Below are 19,016 nucleotides of genomic sequence, written 5' to 3'. Positions count from 1 at the left end.
TTTATTATATTATTATATTTATTTATTATATTATTATTATATTTTATTCGTATTTGAAAAAGAAAGAAAAAAGAAAATTTGAATTTGCATTTGAAATTATCTTGAGGCTCTCTATAAGGATCTACTGACCTGTTTTTCAAAGGCACCTTTCTGAGTGCAAGGGATTTAAGAAGTCGACCAGCAGGTCCTCATGCTTTCCGCTTTATTCTGTTTTTTTAACGCAACGGATTCGGTTACGTTCATCTGAGGAACCAGTTCATTCGTTCATAGAAACATATTCGAAAAGATTACGGTTTTACTCATTGGAAAAACTTCTGTGTTGTTGGACTGAATAAAGTTACAAGAGCCTCTTATCTCTACCGAGAGGCGCAGTTCCTTGCACATGCACTTAATACTATCAAACATACTTTTTTATTGAAGATTTAGTCCCACCTCTTTAGATGAATTTGATTGCAAGCGAAGTTTATCTCGGGCTTTTTTTTTCAAATCCAGGATAATTTTTCAAAAATTGCAGCTCCTTTTGTTCCGCAATTGTTCTCTCAGCGTCTAAATTCGAACTGTAAGCCAAAATTTTTTTATGTAGAATCCTTGAACGCTTATCATTTAATCTTTAAGCGATATACGACACACAAAACAACAAACTATCAAGTTGGAATTGAACCAGATAAGAGTTTAAGTTCATGATAATAGCTGCTTTCTCCCTCACTGTTCAGAAAAACGCGAGTTTTGCGGATTTATTTGAAAGCTTACGTTTGGTCTTCCTCTCGCATGGAAAGAAAAAAACAATTTAAACTGCCGAGTGTTCCTATTATCTACTAGGACTACTAAATTCCATCCCTTACAACTATGATGTAATAGGAAAATTTGAAAAAAATAAATCTAAACTTTTCATTTTTTCTTCATATTCCAACATAAGTGGTACATTCTTGTGCTAGCTATGTTGCCCTCATCAAAATTATTGATTTTCTGAAAGTGGAGGATCGCTACTTGGAAGCTCCAATGGAAAGAATCATGTCACTCTCTTGTTTTATCTTCGTAAGAACTGGTAAGGGCATATCATTCCCCAGGTGAAAGTAAAAATACTTAGAGCTCATCGAAAAGCATACTCTTTTGACAAAGAGTAGACGTGCAAATTTACCCGTTTACAATGTTCTAACTTTGTTTCACGCATCCTTTCTTGTCCATTCATTTTTCGGCCAACGGTCATTTCGTTAGTATTCATTTATTTAAATCACAGCTTATAATAGGAATACCCACAAGTAATCAATTATGTCAACTGCAACAAAAAAAGCACAGAATTCACTTATATTTAATTTTATCTCCAGATGACTATGTAACCTCCGTCGTCATCCAGGACCTTTTGCCATCTTGCTGTTGGAGATTCAATTCCCTACTCATACAGTTTCGTTTCGTTTGAAGAAAAATATAATTCTAGCTGAGCCCGCAGTTCATCATTTTTTTTGGAATTTCAATCACTCAGAGAATGTTCCATCGATCGGAATAAATGAAAATCAGATGGTGTCGTGTCTGGTGCATGGAGGATGTGGTAGAACCTCCCAGTTTAGTTGTCTTACTCTTCTCTGGGTCAATCTTGCTGTGGGGGCTTTGGCATTATCGTGCTGCAATATAACTAAGAACAACCTTTATACGTATGTATGCATTTTGAAAGCATTTCAGAACATTACGTTCACAGATGTGCAGCGGCAAATATGATCCGATGCAAATGCGTTCGTTACATAAATCTATTCGATTTCTAAAATATTTTATTCGATGAAATGAGCAGCCAAAAGAAGTTACAAAACACGATCAAAGATATGCTAATAATAGACAAATACACTTTCCCTAATTTTCCAACAATTTTCTTAAAACATAGCGACACCTCTCCAAAACAGTTGAATTTTTAGCGCCAAAATCTTGTCAAAGTGAACTTTTATGAATTCTAAAAATTCGGACTTTCTTTCATCAGCGAAATTTTGCACAGGTTCAGAGCAAATAAAGCAAATAAAAGTATAACGGTAATAAAAGCAATCTCGTGGTTTTATGGGGGTTAAGAAAGAATATCTAATAAAAATCCTATCTTTTCCTGAACGGTCATTGTTCATCTGTAGTTTTCCAATGTTACGATGAAAAATTATTCGTCCCATGTTAACCAGCTATTGAATAGCTTATATGAAAAGTTTATGTCAAAATGTAGTAATCACGAAAACGTAGCCATAATTTTACCGTGCAACCCGGTTAACAACATATCCCATAACTCAGCTCTTTTCACTTACTGACATTTCAGGCGTATCAAACAAAATACGAAAGGTCTTGCGTTAGAACGCTATACATACGTACGATTTCCATCAATTAGCTTCAAACATGTGGCTAAAATTGGTAGCTTCACAAATTTATATTTATGATGTATGAGAGAGAAAATTATTTTCAACAAAAGCTTCAAAAAATTTTCAACAGAAAAACGGATATTTAAAATTACCAAATAGTAGTAGAAAGCAATTAGTCAGTAAAAATCACTGACTCATTGCCTTGTTTCCGAAAGTATCCTTCCTCACTGGCATACCTCGCTTAAAACTTACTCCTATATTTCAAAATCATTGTATGAAGTGGAATGTTCCCTATCTCTCGGTGGTAGGAAATTGTTCACCTTAGCGACGTTTTATACTGCAAGAAGCATCAAACCCTGCTTTTAGAACACGAGCAGATCCGAACAAATATCCCACGAATATCTGTGAGCGGGCCTTTCATTTCATCCACGAACGCCATGAAAAATCCTTCCCGTCTTACATTTCAAAGTGCTCAGTTGTTGTAACAACTCCTTCAATCGTAAACAGGGCTGAATAAAATAAGATCGGATAGTTATTGCATAGATCTGTGGCGGATACATCAGTTTGCGCTCGCCTATAGTTTGTAGAAAAAATTTCAGCTCGTCAACATTGAACAACAACGAAATGTTTAAAACGGTCAAAATATTATGCCTACATAGCCTATTTGGAAGATTAACGGAAAAGTTCGCCTTGATGAAAAATCACGTCAATCGTCAACCAAAATCAAAAAAGTGGCAGTGGCAACTAAATACAATGGATCATATCCGGAATTATTAAGTTAGCTTTGTCTCTTACGAACTGGAAATTGTCTTAACGTCTACAGGAGCAATGTTTTCTAAAAAAAAATACTGGAGAAAAAGACCAAATTTGCCGAGTTCATTTTTGTAATTTTTTTCCCGTCTCACTGGTGCTATGTAATTGGGCCGATTTGCTCTATCCTCGGTTATAATTTTTCTACAATTGGAACTGGAAATCAGTCAAAAGCTCCGCTAGGGTGGAACATCCGCTGACGCCCGAAAATCTTCACCTAATCTTTGAAGAAGAAGGGGAAATCCTACACCGCTCGCTCATGGATGTGCACGAGGGTGGCGCGTTTCGGTTGATTTTGTAAGAAAGGACGCTCTTTTTCACGCCGTCTGAATTTTTCTGGAATCAACGTCATTTCTTTAGGAACGCTGTGGTAAAACGTTTTTACTCTTACCAAGCCCATTATCGTCGCAAATTACCTCTTGGTGGGATGAGTTGCTCCGTCGTTGTCAAGGACCTTTTGCAATCTGTCAGCAGAGCTTCAATCCCCTACTCATAAAATTTTGTTTCCTTTGAAGAAAAATATAATTCTAGGTGAGCTCGCACTTCATCGATTTTTTTGGAGTTTTAATCCCTCAGAGAATGTTCCATCGATCGGAATAAATAGGAACCCGCCTGTAAACCCTCCGAATTGGTTGAAGGTGTCTTTAGACCTTGACCAAGTACCCTGGAGAGCGTTTGCAATTTCCTGAGTAATCAGTTTAGGATCAGTTCTCGCCAGTGATTTTAAAGAGTCACTATCAGGGCGTCCAGCTCGATCGTTATCAGACAAGTCAAACTCACCGCTGGAAACTTGTCTAATCCAGCGTTGGCAATTATTGACTTTCTGTACGTTTCCACGTAGATCACAAATTTTCTTTTGTTCCAAATATTCCATTGACACCCAATTGAAAATGAAACAGCATGCAGTGGCGTAAATGTTCTTCACTGGGTTGATTGTCCTCAATTTTTACAACGATGTAGTTAAAAAACGTTTGAATTTAATTGCCGCAAAAGTCAAGACCACGAATTGTAATATTCCCACATAAATCATGTTTTATGCAAGTACGCTCTGAAGTAGACTGAAGCTTAATATTCCACGCTAACAATAAATGATTAATTGTGGTACCTGGCGATGGGTACCTCTGATACGTTTCTCTTTTATGAAGGTTCAAAAGTGAACGTAAAATACCCTATTGCCATTCGTATGGTTGTCAATATAATCTTCTTTTATTCAATACCGATATCTAATTGCTTTTTTTAAGACATATCCCAACTTTTAGTAAAATTTCTTCTGCTGAAGTCTATCTCTGATGTCCTCTTGGTTGAACAGTTTTAGGTACATAAAAGCAACTGAATGGGCTGAAATTTCGTATCTCAGCTCAATAGTTCTTTAGGCAATCTCTTCCTCAAAGAAGTTTATTAAAAAGTACTCATGGGCGTCGACCTGACTTAGGATTTAATCCAGATTTTATCTAGATTTTATCTCATAGGACGCAGTCATCGAACGTCGCCCTATTTAATTTGTGTTTTTTGCTATCTTGTAACCTCATTTGGAAAAATGACTGCTCTGCGAATCATTTGAGCAGCTATGGCGGGACAATTATGTTTAAGCCTTAACTCTATGTGTTTCGAGGAGATCCTTAAGCGGACATGAAGTTGATCGTAAAGAAACGACTTCTTTCGAGACTCTTTTGAGGCAATGTTAACGTTTCCAATGTTTCTGAACAATATCACTTTCAAAGATTTTCCCCTATCAAAAGACGATCATTCCCGACAGCAATGAGAATCTCGCCCATTACTTTTTGTGAGCAATCGCTTGATCTCATCTAATGCTGCAAATATTGAGTTATCTTGTCCCACAAGTTTCTTTCTGCAGCCATCAACACTTTAAAGACAGCATACTACGAGTCTGAGGTGGCGCGGATTTCAGGTGGAGTATTCATATACGAGATAGTAGATTATGGAGAGGAGAGTGAATCCATCCATTTCTTCCTAATTCCCGTAGAAAACGGCACGGAAGATACGGCTTCAGGCGTTCTGGCGCAATATTTTCTACAAGGAGTTTGATTGGAGCGCGCCAGCCTTCTGCACGCGCCGCATCTTCCGGACCGTTTTTTACGGCAATTAGGAAGAAATGGAGGGAATCGTACCCTTCTCCATAACCTACTATCCCTTATAAGAATACTCCACCTTAAATCTGCACCATCTCAGATTCGTGGGGTGATGCCTGTAAGCTAACCGAATCAACATTCTGTCACATCGATTACTGCTCACTATTCTGCTTACCGTATTGTTTGTTGGAATATCTTTGTTGTTGAATAAGAAATAAAGTTATCATAAAAGTAAGAAAGAAACTTATGGGACATTTTATGGTTGAAGTTTTTTGAACTCTTCCAATGATTTCACACACGCCCGTTATCTCAAAATCATATGTGACACATATTAATTTTTTCACCATTTTTATCTCAAGTAGAGGAATAAAGTATAAAGTAAATTGGGAAGCTTGTCGCATGAAGCATGCCAGAAAAGAAAAAAATAGAGAGAAAGGATCTTATATGAGAAGACAAATTTGACCGCCACTAGCGAACTGGTTTGATAATTAATGTACACTTCTCGACGAACGAGGGTTCAAAAAAAATCTATTTTCGTCTCTATTTTGCTATTGCAGGAAGTTTATCTGTAATTCTTTTACTGTCACCTACGGATTTGAAGGAGTCACCCACCCTGTTAATGTAGAGTGGTCCGACGATGAAAAGGACGAGAACCAGAAAATCGCATATCCACATTTTCGATCCAAATACTCGATCGGGAGTCGTCATCCCTCGATATGTATGGCTTCGAGGATCTTATAAGTTGTCCACACATTTTGGGGTTGAAATAGCATATAGCTCTTTTTGCTATAGGATCTTATAAATGGTGTAAGAAGCCACTAGGAGAGCAAAAATCCCTTGGAGAAAATAAGTTAAATAGCGCCAAACAGCAAGTGTTGTTAACAAATGAAAGAATTAAGCGGCTTTTTGTAACAAAAAGTGAAGGGGTATGGAACAAGAGATAAGGATCAAAACAAGAACCATATCATTTAGTACTTTATTTCAGGAAACTCCAGAATAATCTTAGTTGTCTCTTTATCTCAACTTTCTCCTCCTACTGAAAAGTTCGCTCCTAGTTTCAGAAATAGTCTAAAACTAGTTTGTCAAATAATTCACAGAGGAAGATTAAGGGTTGGACACAACCAATATGCTCGGCGTTCAACCGAATGAGCTCGACGCCCTCGAATACGCACGTACTCAACGACTGAACATGTTCTGGACCGACTATAAAGATGTTGCGAAGTATTTCCGTTGCTAATCTAAAGTTAAAAATCAATTGAAGCACTACAGCTCCTGAACTTTTAGAAGAAACTTCCACAACACCACCGATGCTCTTCTATTCAATTATTATTATTCACTAGCTGACATCTACACATGTCAGAAATAATGTAGAAGTAAGCGAACACGATTAAGTTCAGCACAACAATAAATAAATACCATGTAAAAAATTATTGTTGCTACAATTATTAGAAGTCTTATAGAGAGCAAATTTTAGCACAACCGTTGGCATCATCACTCAACATAATTAGTTCTATATTAACTCAAGAAATGAGATTGGCACTCGACCTCGCACTCCGCCCTTTTCTGCCATTACATAGTCTGGATCCAATCCTGGCAAGCGGTAGACGATCAGTACCTGAATAATATACTTATGCTGCGACCTTGTGCCTGTGCTGAGACGCAGGTGGATCAAGGGGTGGACTCTTCGTTTCTGCTGTTGTAGAGTCGACCCATAATAGTGTTAAATACCGCACGTCGGTCCGGCCAAAGGCCTGCAATCAAGAGTTGCCAACAAATAAGCTCCACCTGTCCATTCCAGGAGAACGCCACGTTCTTCCAAAACTTATGGGACCATGGGCCGGCAATCTGTCCTTACGTTTCACAATTAAATACACGACACAGTAATAAGAAAGAATCTCCTGATACCGTAGGAAAGCCTAGTAAGGTAGCATCAAGGACAGGGTTGTAGGATTCAGATACCTGAATCCTTAGGATACCTTAGGATGAAGATACCCTAGGCTACCGAAACGAAAAAGGACGAAGATAACGATCTGTACTTACAACGCACGTACGCTTGCATCAGAAGTGACCATTGATGATCTGATGATGGAAGCTAGGATGATTAAGTACGACGTCATCGGAATGACCGAAACGACGACACCTCCTGAACGCCGTATATGACACTGGACGAAAACTGTTCTTATGAAAATGCGACAGAAGGATTTGGTGGAGTTGGTGCCCTCGTCAACACGAGTATGACAATGAACATCGACACTTTCGAACAATCAACCGATGCTTACAGATGAGAAGAAGATCTACGAAGAGGAATAAGTCGCAGTTTTCACATCGGGACCCATATCTTGCAAAGAAGAAGGAGAGAGGCTTTCTGAGTTCATCATGGCTACTAAAACCATCGCTGTCGGATGTCGCTGTTGTGCCATAGTTCTATATGAGATCGGACTATCGCCTTCTCCGAAAAAGATTTCCTTTCGCACGGAAAGGAGAGAAAGCCGCGTAGTTCACAAAGCGGACTCCCAGAACCATCAAGGAGTGGGAGCTCCTAGCTTCGCTTGTCGGCTTTTGGGAGGAAACCTTCAAAGACAACATCGGCATAATATGATTGGCTTGTAGAGTATCTCCTCCACGACTGTACGGAGAAGGAAAAAGGTTTTGGAAACCACTATGAGAAGCCTGTCTACGGAGACTCTAGAAGTAGTAGGTCAGCGTGGAGCAGCACGATTTGCAGGCAACCATGAACTTACGTCCGAGCTGGCGAGGCTTTGCAGATAAGCAATAAAAGAATACTTCGAAGAAGAAGAGTGCCAATATTGGCTGAAGCAACAGAGGCGAGTAAGAGCATTCGCTACACCCGTCGGAACTTTGCCAATCACAAAACAAAAGCGACTGCTCTCCGGAACCCAAAAGAAACAACTACAGCATTGACGAGAGGGATAAAGAAGGTCATTTACGACTTCTACTCAGATCTCTTATACAGCCACGTCCACTTGCCCCCTCACTATCTGAAAGAACATGAACAAATCATTCCAGAGATCCCCACTTCCGAAATCCGTCAAGCTATCATGTCGGTAAAAAATCATACTTCACTCGCTCCCGACAGAATCAAGTCTGTACAACTGAAGAACTTATCATCTAGTCATCTGCAAACTCTTCATTGGAGTAATCCTAAGAAGGATAGAAAGAGCATTGGACGAGGCAATGCGAGCAAACAGAGTATTGAAGCTTAGCATGACTGACCATATACTAACCCTTTCAAAACTCACAGAGGTATCGCGAGAGTATAAGACACCGCTGTGTCTCACCTTCATCGACTTGAAGAAAGCCTTCGATTCAGATGAGACGAAACGGATGAAGACCTTAGACAACAAAGGCATCTCTACTCCACCCATAAAGATACTACGTGAGTAGTATAGCAACTTCCCCATTCTGTAATAATGTCGTAATTGACATAAAGACAGAGATTTGGCAGGGTGACGCAATCTCATCAAAAACATTCAGCCCCACTATCATGAACACGATGCAAGGATTGAAATGGGATAATATGGGAGTGAAAGTTGACGTACGGCATTTACACCATCTTCGTTTCGCTGATGACATCGTTCTGATAACATAAAGCATCAGTCATGCGGAAGGCTGGTCGGATTTGATGAAAGGTGAAAAAGATCGGTCTTCAGCTGAACCTAGATGAGATGATGATCATGAGAAACGGATGCGTTTCTGATGTCCCATTCACGGTCAACACAACGTATATATCCGAATGTACCAGCTATGTATATCTTGGTCAGAAATTTAACATGATGGATGACCTCTGAGATGGGCAGGAGAAAACGAGCGGCTTGTGGACATATAAGAGGATGAGGATGTAGTGAAGAGGACTAAGAACATCCAGCTCCGTGTTCACACATTCAACATCACCGTTTCTCCTGCTTTGAAAAACCTAGGCGTGTACCAAGCACGAGGAAAATGTGAACAGCGTCTTCGAACGTCGTCAGCAGAACAGATGATCCGTTTTAACGACAATCGTTGGACCAGAGCTGTGAGCGACTGGATACCACGTGACATCAAGCGCACCACAGAAAGTCCCGAGTCCCCACGGTCAGTCGGAGTCTTCTTAACGAAGTTCTTCAAAGAAAAATACGATGCTAATAAATTCGAGTCTCTCGCGAGAAAAAAAAATTCGCTAGACAACTCTTACACGCGATCAGGACAAATGGTAGCAGTAATATTACTGGTGCCCGCTAGAGACCGATGAACAAAGGGAACACAGGTGATACTGGTGATAGTTACCTCAAAACGACTTGAAGCTGCGTAAACAGTTGCGTTCGTAGCGCCGTGGTTAAACTGATGCTTGCGAGCAACTCGAACTGCAGCTGTGCGTGGCTGGCGAGAGTTCCGCAACGATTGCAATTACCAGCTCAGTCGCACCGCATCGAACCCAGCCGCTTACACAACAGCACCGAGCTTCAGGCGGTTCTGACCCGAATACGCGACTGGATCCTTAGACGTAAACAAGCAAATTGTAAGTATATCGAGCGTCTTCGAAGAATGAGTGAGAAGATACGGAAAAGCGGCAATAAATGAAAAGCACTCTACATCGTTTTGTCGTACGCTCATTTCCTGCGGAAGAACTGCATCGTAGTCGAGTATGACTCGAGCTTGTTTTGTTCCAACATCCGAAATGTCGAACGATTTGCCGGTTCCCGTAGCAGGCTGAAAATCCACTAACCTTAAACAAAATTTTACGAAACGAGAAGCTTTAATACCGACCTTGGATGGAGCTGTAGTAGAGTTTGCATGAGTTGGAATCGAACCCGCATTCGTTGTCACCAGTACAGCGGATGAACCTCGGAATGTCAGAGTCCTAAAGGAATGATGTTGTTGAGATGCCTGTTGTGTATGCAGACATCCGAATGAAGAGATTTAGGTCCGAAGAGAGTTTAAAGACAGACATAATGACACATGACGACACATGACGTAGACGTACAGTCTACGTCATGTGCTACTTAGTAGCTCAGCCCTGTCATGGAGACCAGACCAGACAGTCGTTCCCTCCACACCGCGGGAGACGTAACGCCGATATTACACGTTCGACGCCGACAGTGTGCTTATGCCCAACAGTGCTGTAAGTTAGTACGCCCGGACAAAACGTCCTAATTCATGCAACATATTGTGAGGGGTTACGTACAAAGAAGAATTGTTCTCAATCATTCGACCATGACTGCGTGAGTATCCTCTACATCCAAATTTTGGCTAATTTTCAGCATAATTGCGCCGAGTTGGACGGGTCCCATCGCGCGTACATCCGCTCTGGATTCGTCGGAACCACAACGGCACCATATGGATCGCGAAGTTTTTTTTCTAACTATAGAATATGGAGGATAGAAACTAACCAGTATTTTTGGCAGGTGCTGATGGGTTCGACTTCACTTCAGAACTGCGAGGGTTAATGGGCGCGTCTGCGGCCTAACAATAGCTAGCAGAGCAGCGGGGGAAACAGACCCAAAAATACTCGGGCTTCTTCGAGGAATCTGACCAAAATGGGGTCTAAAAGAAGTTCTCGAGCATATAGCGATCATGATTCGTGAGAGCGACTTGTGCCGCCCACCCTCAGTAGACTTACCGTCGGTCCTTGATAGCGGAAGCCTCTTTCCCGTATCTCGAATCGCAATGGCTAGTCAAGATTAAAAAAATGGTGTCCAAGTCTTTCACACAAGTATGGTACTAATTTGATGACAATGTGGACATGAAAGTTCTAGTTGATCTGGGCCGGTTTAGAAGCACTGACCAAGCATAGGCTTCAGCGTCTCTTTGCACTACGCTATAGTCAGCCGTACTCTGATTTATTCTAATTATTTCTCGAATAATCTAGGCGTACTCGAGAGGCTTTGTGCAACACCAGTTTCCGTTCTTTACGAACGCATCTCAGATTCTTGGTATCCATGCACACGACTGTCTTTCACAGATGTTATTACCTGCCCGTTTTCCTTTTTCGTGAAGAAAGTGTCGTGTAAAATGTAACTGGGAGGTAGGATGGACTCAACCGCGCTTTTATTTCCGGAAGTGAATAACTAAGTTAATCGGCGCACTAAAACCCAAGCATTAGTCAGGGAAACTACAACATGTAGGTGAAGGCTACTAAAGGAAAAAGAGGAGGATAGAGCATTGTCCATATTCGACTGTCCTTTGATCTTGGCATGTGGAATTTGTAGCTTTTATATTGATTCGCTTGAGCTGTGGCCGAGATTGGTATTGATCCTTATTAACAGCTAACGTATCGGCGCTATCACCTTCTTCAGCGCCTAAAAAGAATCAAAGCCATCAGTGATTTATTCTCTCAAGCGCCTTATCACCTTACAGAAACATTTAGACGATAACTAAACTGCAACAGCAACACACCGACTAATGCTTACCTCATTTGCTAAATTTGGTAACGCAGCAGGCCACCACGTACCACAACTACTAGTCGCAAGGATTTTTTTATAGGGACCTGTTGGCCCGACCCGTGCATCAAAACCCGCACAGATCTTGATATGGAGTTAGTTCGTTTGTGATCGCAATGCGCTCATCCTTTCTGTTTATTATTGAACCTTTGGCGGTTATCCAAAATGTCTCTGGTGTTCTGCGCGCTATGATTTCGGACTCGAAAGATAGTATCGTAACTTCCACTTCTATTTCTGAGTTTTAATGACATATTCTACACTTGTCGGTGCCAGCCGAAGAACAAGTCAGTCTTTTTATCCTCCCGGACAAGTTTGGTACCAATCTATCGACCTCGGAGCGATGAAGGGCATGGCTGGCTCCAGGGTATTTCGAACCATCGACCGTTCGGTCACAGCGGACCTCTTGCCGACTGTGCTCAACCCGCTCTCGTCCTAGATGATATTATAACGTGTACACAATCCAATCTAATATGTTCAACCGTACGGTTGCAATGCGTATGCAGCAAAAGACGCTCTGCCCCTGCTTTCTGCACACACTCCCCCTTCCGACGGTATGATCCCAGCAGCGTTCACCCTTCTAAAGACGATTGGGGCTAACTACCACCACGGACGTTGTACTGATACTTGTTTTGCTATTTTTTTTAAATATCGAAGATATCCTTAGGGGATTGCTCTTCATAAATCTGCTGTGATATGTTGTGTACCCAAAAACGCTCAAAGCTATGTAACAGTAAACATATTCAAGGACATGACTGCCAACATATCAATGCAGGACATCTCAACACCTGATGCCCAGCAGAAAACAACCAAGTACAACCAGGACTCAAATGCTGGTCTACTTTTCAAGTCGTGAATCAAAACTGACTTGACTCGTTCGTGATTGAATGTCTTGAGCATACGAAATAAATTATGAGGAAAATGTGAAATTTGAGGGTAAGAACCATTATGACAACATCTCATTTGAACGGAACTACATTTCCTCGAGAGTCTCGCACTACTTCCTCTTTGGTAAACTGATTCAGAAGGAAAAAAGGAGAAGATTTGGAACGGATCTATTTAATTCACGAAAATCCAGGACACGAAGCGCACAAGTGCATTTCACGACAAACCAACATGACTCCATCAAGTGAATGTGAATTTAAGTGTTGCACGCAAATTTCACTTGCACTTTTATAGCAGAGGTACCTCACGAACGTCAGTTAGAATGATTACCCTAAGTTTTTTCTTCTAAGCCAGCAATTCTTCATATTAATACGATCGTATCACCATTTTGTATAGTAAACATACTAAGTTTCACCATCTCTATATAAAAAAGTAGGAGACAGCAATTTTAACAAGGACATTACCCACAAGTTCTACAAACTAGCTTCATAAATCCATCATGATGCTGCTATAGACCCAAAAACTCAATAATTTATTTGAAAAAGGATAAATAATTAAGAACACAACTAAATGCAATTCACCCTAATAGAATTTCGCATGCCCAACATTCTACTCTAGTTTATTTTCCACAGTTCTACATGACTATAGGGGATAATATGCTTTCTTTCAACAGGCGATTGCAGCCGTATGAATTATGGACGTAAAATATGTTTTCTCGTTCCTCAAGGGAGCTAATCTCGTGATGGCCAATGAACAAAGCAACACAACACAACAAAACTACACACGTTTCAGAATCTGAAAAAAAAATAGAATTGAACAAGTTATTTACATATTAAACAGAGCTCACGAGGCAAAAGGATCACAAATATCGACTATAAGATCGCGTTTCCAGCACACGAAAGATGGAGGTTTAAGAAGAACGTTACAACCTACGCGACGAACACAGTTTGGAAAAGTTGAACCAAACAGTAAAAATGTCACTTGAGATCATCTCCGGGAGTGAGAACGGGTCCATTCCGTGCAGGATTTGGGGAAGCTTTCGCGAAAAGTCCAATGTGAGGTTCACTCAGCGAACTAAAACACAACACTAGACTACACACTGTTGCAGTTCCAGCATACCACAATCTATTCCTATCTTTGGTCACAACTACAACACTAATGCATCATTCAGCTTCTGTTGCACTCTCACTTTGCTATGCGATTAGGGAACGAGACAAAAAAACAATGCAATACGGAATAGACAAGGTGCGTTCCTAATTTTGCAACCATATCACAAATGATCATATTCAATGAGTACATATAGTACTCAACGAAATTGCAGCTTTTGCCATAAAATAGCGATCATTTTTGCAAGCACAGCTGGTTAGTTCACACAAATATTCACCAATTCACACAAAGATGTACGAGAATTGATCACACTTAACAAAAATTTTCGAACGAATCTCCAGAAATCAAGGAAATGTATGTTTGTGCGGGGGTTAATGTTCGTTCGTGTTTAATCAAGGTATGATGCGTTGAAATTATAGTGTAATACCCATCCTTATCATAGAACAGTATCGAAGTCAAAAAAATTGAGAAAAAAAGGATTCATCCCAATAGAATGCTCCATCACAAACTTTGATCAATTCTTGAGATTTAGCGCAATACTTAGAAGCTGCTAAGTTCAATATAAGCCTGTGACAAGCTGCTTTACAAATCCTAAGCTGTCAAATGCAATTTCAAATGCGACAATTGTCGAATTCACAAGGAGCCACTCAGTTTTATTTCATCTTTCGCTACTTGAGACATTGAAAGCTTTCATAAGTAGTCAACGTTAGCATCAATGATATGTGCAAAACTTAGTTGATGTGCATTAGTAATCACGAGTGCTTTTAACTGAGCAGTGATTCATCCAAACAATGACAATCACGCACTATGAGTAACAAAGGGAAATGAGAGAAATAATCAGCAGGTATGTATCCACACGCTTCAAAAGGGCTAACAAAGAGGCAGTGGTAATAGTAAATCAATTTGCTCACTGCAATTTATACATATGCGCTCACTTCTATGCAGCTGCACTGATCTCATATTTTACGAAACCATCAACAGAGAATTCTCTTCAGACATTATTTCAAAGGGAGAAAGAAGGAGAAAATCACTAACCCACTGAGCTCCCGCTGAAGGTCAGCCATCATTTGATGAGCTTGGGCGAAATAGGACATTTGCAAATCTACGAAATCTCGCAGGCATTTCAACTGATTATTCTGAAACAACAAGTATTCACCCGTGCGAATGGGCGAAATTATGATACTCTCCCACTGTTCAAGATGTTATCGTAAAGAGATTGATGTAATTCTGAGCAAAATAGCGGAAATAACACAATGCAATTCTTTCACCTATTGAAAATGTTCAATAACGCCGAACAAAGCAAGACAACTGGTAAAATTACCTCGGAGCAGTGCAGTTCAAGTTTGCAAGGAAATGGAAGTAAAGAAAAAAAATTGGCTTTTTTGGTCATGGAAGCAAACCTCCAGTTCTTGTAGTAATGTATGATTTTTCAGAGTCAAACTATTACAGAGAAAACAGAACTTCTAATACATGTACGATATGAAAATGGTCAGGTGTTGTGAAACTTCAAATTTTATTTCTTAGTTCACCATCGTGACACGCCAAAATATAAGCGAAGTAAGGTGCTTCCATAAAAACTGGACATATAAAGCAGAATCAGAAAAAAAAATCTGCATGATTCATAATTCTAGATAGAAAGCATAAAACGCTCAAATTTCATCCAAAGAACTATAAGAAGAAAGAATGGCATATCAAAAACTGAATACTTCCTATGCACTGCAGCAATTTGTAAAGTGCAACGGAAGGAAAAAAAGGCAGAAAAGGCGCGATGTGGATTTTGAATCAACCAATATGTGTTTGATACATAATCTTGCATAACGAACTTACGTGTGCTGTCTGGATACCCTCTAGTAAGAGTTTAGTGATTTCAACCTGCTTATCGAACTCGGCTTGTGCAACCCTTAAGTCGGCCTCAGCCTGCAATAACAAATTAATAGCGGAGTGCAGGAACTATTTAGGAAATAAAATTACAAACAAAACAATAAGCAGTCGCTTGAAATCAGTAATTTTACCGTGTTTGTATTTCTCGAAACTGTTATCGTTAGGGCGTTGAATGCAGTAGTCAAAAGAAGATCATCCGAATAAACCGGATCGCCACAAAGTGACCTGATTTGGTTCAAAAGCATTGCACAAATCTTATATTTATGAAATGCACATCACGCTAGCCGCTGGCCAACGTAATCTGCAATGTTGAATTTGGACCGAAATCTACGTTTATATGAGTAACTATGTACTAAGATATTACAGATGGCCTTCTTCGTAGAAAATATCAGTTCATTAGGATACCATCCGAGGAGAGAGGAGTAAAAGAACATTGACTTTTTATCTCCAAAATAAGTATATAATCGCTGTAAGGCGGAGCTTTCACTTCTAATCACAATTTGTAGGTATTGCGAAGAATCGAAACTTCGATGGAATTTAAAATAAATAACGAAAAAACAAAAAAAAAGAGCACAAAAAAATCTTGAAGCATAAATGGAGTTTCGAATAAAGATTGGGGAAAGCGATTAATCATTCACGCATACAACACAACAGTTATCAAACCTGTTCCACGGAAAAATTTCCTGTGGTTCTACTATTAGCCTAAAAGTAAGAGAGTTGTTAGTGGGAAAAAAGAGACGTTAGCGAAAAAGACGCTAAAACACTTTAACGAAAAGAAATCACTCACAGCTGCCTGACTCTCCACTGACTTTGCTTTTCGGAGTCTGCTTTTGCAAGCATCCAAGTCCAAGCGTTTGCTATTTAATACTTTGCGTTCTTTCTGGAAATTGGAAACCATGTACCAAGACAACCAAGACAAACGAAACATATGTAAAGTGTATGTATGCAAACATAACAATTCTGCATAAAAGCATAGATAAACTAAGAATTTGGTTGTACCTGTATCGTTTTCATGTCGCCCTCAAGAAATCGACGAATAGGAAGAAGAGTCTGACTAGCCGATGAAGTCATGAATTCCCGTTCAGCTTGTCCCAGCTTTTGCTCGGTTTGAGCTATTTTTACTAGTGCGCTTCCTTAAATTCGTGCAGTAAAGAAAGGAATTAAGAGATGGAGACGTAATATTACAGGAAAAGTCATATTTGTGATTAGTACACCGGAAATTTAACCAGGAGAAGGTCATAGACCATATTAATGCTTTACATACATTCAATGAATTAATTCACCACTTTTTCAAGTATATCCACAGACGTAACCGTGGAAATGTCTAATTTTCAATTCATCTTACTTGCAGCCATGTCTACGTCCCTAACCAGAATCTCAAATTCCTCTCACTAGACTGAATGACATTCAAAAGAAAAAAACTTATTGGCCACTAGATATTGATGTTGTTTTATATCACATTTATATTTATACACATTTAAAAGACATCACCGATAGGTATTTGTATATGCTGTCGATTTACTGAAGAAAGTCGGTGAATCTCAAACAATGAAGTTTATAGTCTATTCTGAGCAGTGTCGAAGTGACAAATATTCATCTTTTATCAAATTCTATGCATTGAAAACTGTCGTCAACTAAGGTTTAGAGCAAAACAAAAGTTCTCGCTTGACATCATATTCTTCCAAACGAGTCGAAATTCACTTAGTCGCAAATCCACCGCATTGCTAAATTGTCCACACAATTATACCAGTGCTGCGTACGAAACTGTTGTGTTGTGATGAACGTGTAAGATGTCCACATCCTCAGCTCCCTAGCAACATTTCAAAAGAGAATTAAAGTGGGTGGAGATTAACGAAACCAAGCTACCAATCTGTTACGTACATTTTTTTTTTGAAAAGATATTGAAATGAATGCGCAAAGTCGGCCCCAACATCCAAAGAGAAACAAGAACTTCCAAAGAAAAAATTGAAAACTAATAAATTTTACTACAACAAACGCTGCTTTGAACTAATTTCTTCAAGGCAACATTGAAACATGAAGCAGCGAAACTGAAATTGGCAACACTTACAATTAGATGCTTCAAAATTAGCTGAAACAAAAACGTTTGAAGCAGATCAACGCATACTTCGAAGTTTTTCTCAAAAATCATTACCTTGTAAACAAATTTAATAGAGAAGTAAGTCTTCGACGCGTTTTCATGCATAAATAAGGTGACTTCGTTAGAGAGTTGGAGTTTCGGAAGAAAAAGATAACGTCCTAAACTTCATAAACTCAAATTTAGTTGAGGCATAGAAAACGAAGTACTTGAACATCGATTTTGGATACAAAAAAGTTCCTGGATAATATAAGATGTGTTTGTTGAAGCAAAGAGAAATCACACTTTTCTTAAAAATCAAATAGAATTCAAAATGAATAGGAAGATAGCTTGAATACTAACAAATTCTTATAAGCAATGATCTAACCATATGGTGTTGTGCTGCCAAATTCTTCTCCAGCATCGCTCATCGCTTGCGCCATCAACTCCAGATTATTGAGTCGACCAGCGTGATCCTTCTTCAGTTCCAATTTTTCGTAGAAAACCTCTTCCATCCGTATGGCTGCAAATAGAGATGGTGAAAGCTTGACTGGATGTGCAAATGGTGAACGATGCACATCTAAAGAAGATTTTAAGTACAACTTACTTGGATTAGGTTGTAAGTAGCTTTCTATGCATGACAGTAACCTTCGAGTGTGTTCTTCCGTTTTATCCGCTCTTTGTAGTAAGTTCTCAAAATGCGGATCAAGATCGGTGCGTTCGGCCTTTAGAAATGTCTCCTCCGTGTACTGCAAGAATAATTCCGTAAGTGATTGTGTGTACATTCGAGATCCAAAAAAGTTAATCTGCAGACGGTCACCTGTTTTGCACGACTGAAAAATCCACCGGCTTCAGTGGCAATCTTTTTGAAGTTAAAATCCATTAGAATACTGAAAAAGCGTTGCAAGAAAAAGCATCAACAATGAGGAACGACGACGACTAACAACGAAGAGGTTCATTAGTGAGAGTACACGTCAATCAATATTGCGTTGCGCCAATAATCTTTGCGCGCTTGTACTGGGACAACATCCATAGGTCGGAGTAGCGGGAAGAATCCTGAAGGATGACCGACACAGCCATGTTGAGGCAATTGCGGAGGCGAGGCGATGCAAGCCAATAAAAACAAGCGAAACGGAAAAATCAATATGAAGGCGCGAAACCACCAAACGTTGAGAATCGGAGCGTAGCCTGGAAATCGCCAGGACGAATTATTCGGCTGCCAAATTCTATTCGACCATGTACTACAAAGAAAGTAAGATCGATATGTTTTACAGAAAAAAAGCAGCATTCTTTGACAACCAGTAGTTTTTTTTTTAATTCATTTGTTTGTTTTTGAGGTCTGAACGTCTAGTAAATCACAGGACAAGTTCGATCTCTTATGGAATATCCATTAGTAGATTCGATTTGAATT

At 39.7% G+C, this 19,016-nt stretch overlaps 1 protein-coding gene across 4 annotated transcripts; it reads right to left on the bottom strand.

Moving 5' to 3' along the window:
• Window positions 1-6,734: 6,734 nt before the first annotated feature.
• On the bottom strand, window positions 6,735-18,488 carry RB195_021791 (uncharacterized protein; the record flags this gene model as incomplete). 4 transcript variants are annotated; one of them, XM_064208689.1, is made up of 12 exons in its annotated part: window positions 6,735-6,839; window positions 9,509-9,591; window positions 9,679-9,931; window positions 9,989-10,082; window positions 13,525-13,617; window positions 14,686-14,786; window positions 15,478-15,567; window positions 16,319-16,411; window positions 16,531-16,664; window positions 17,994-18,128; window positions 18,213-18,354; window positions 18,426-18,488. In XM_064208689.1, 12 exons carry the CDS (start codon window positions 18,486-18,488, stop codon window positions 6,735-6,737), a joined length of 1,386 nt encoding a protein of 461 aa, XP_064064567.1. The 4 variants fall into 4 exon arrangements, with proteins under 4 accessions (XP_064064567.1, XP_064064568.1, XP_064064570.1 ...); XM_064208688.1 differs by lacking the exon at window positions 9,509-9,591 and having other exon boundaries at window positions 9,815-9,931; XM_064208686.1 differs by lacking the exons at window positions 6,735-6,839; window positions 9,509-9,591; window positions 9,679-9,931; window positions 9,989-10,082 and having other exon boundaries at window positions 13,521-13,617.
• Window positions 18,489-19,016: the final 528 nt, after the last annotated feature.

This window comes from Necator americanus, chromosome X (genome assembly GCF_031761385.1).
Source record: "Necator americanus strain Aroian chromosome X, whole genome shotgun sequence".
NCBI lineage: Eukaryota > Metazoa > Nematoda > Chromadorea > Rhabditida > Ancylostomatidae > Necator > Necator americanus.
Note: the sequence above shows the minus strand (reverse complement) of the source record. Positions and strands in the feature narration are given on the sequence as shown.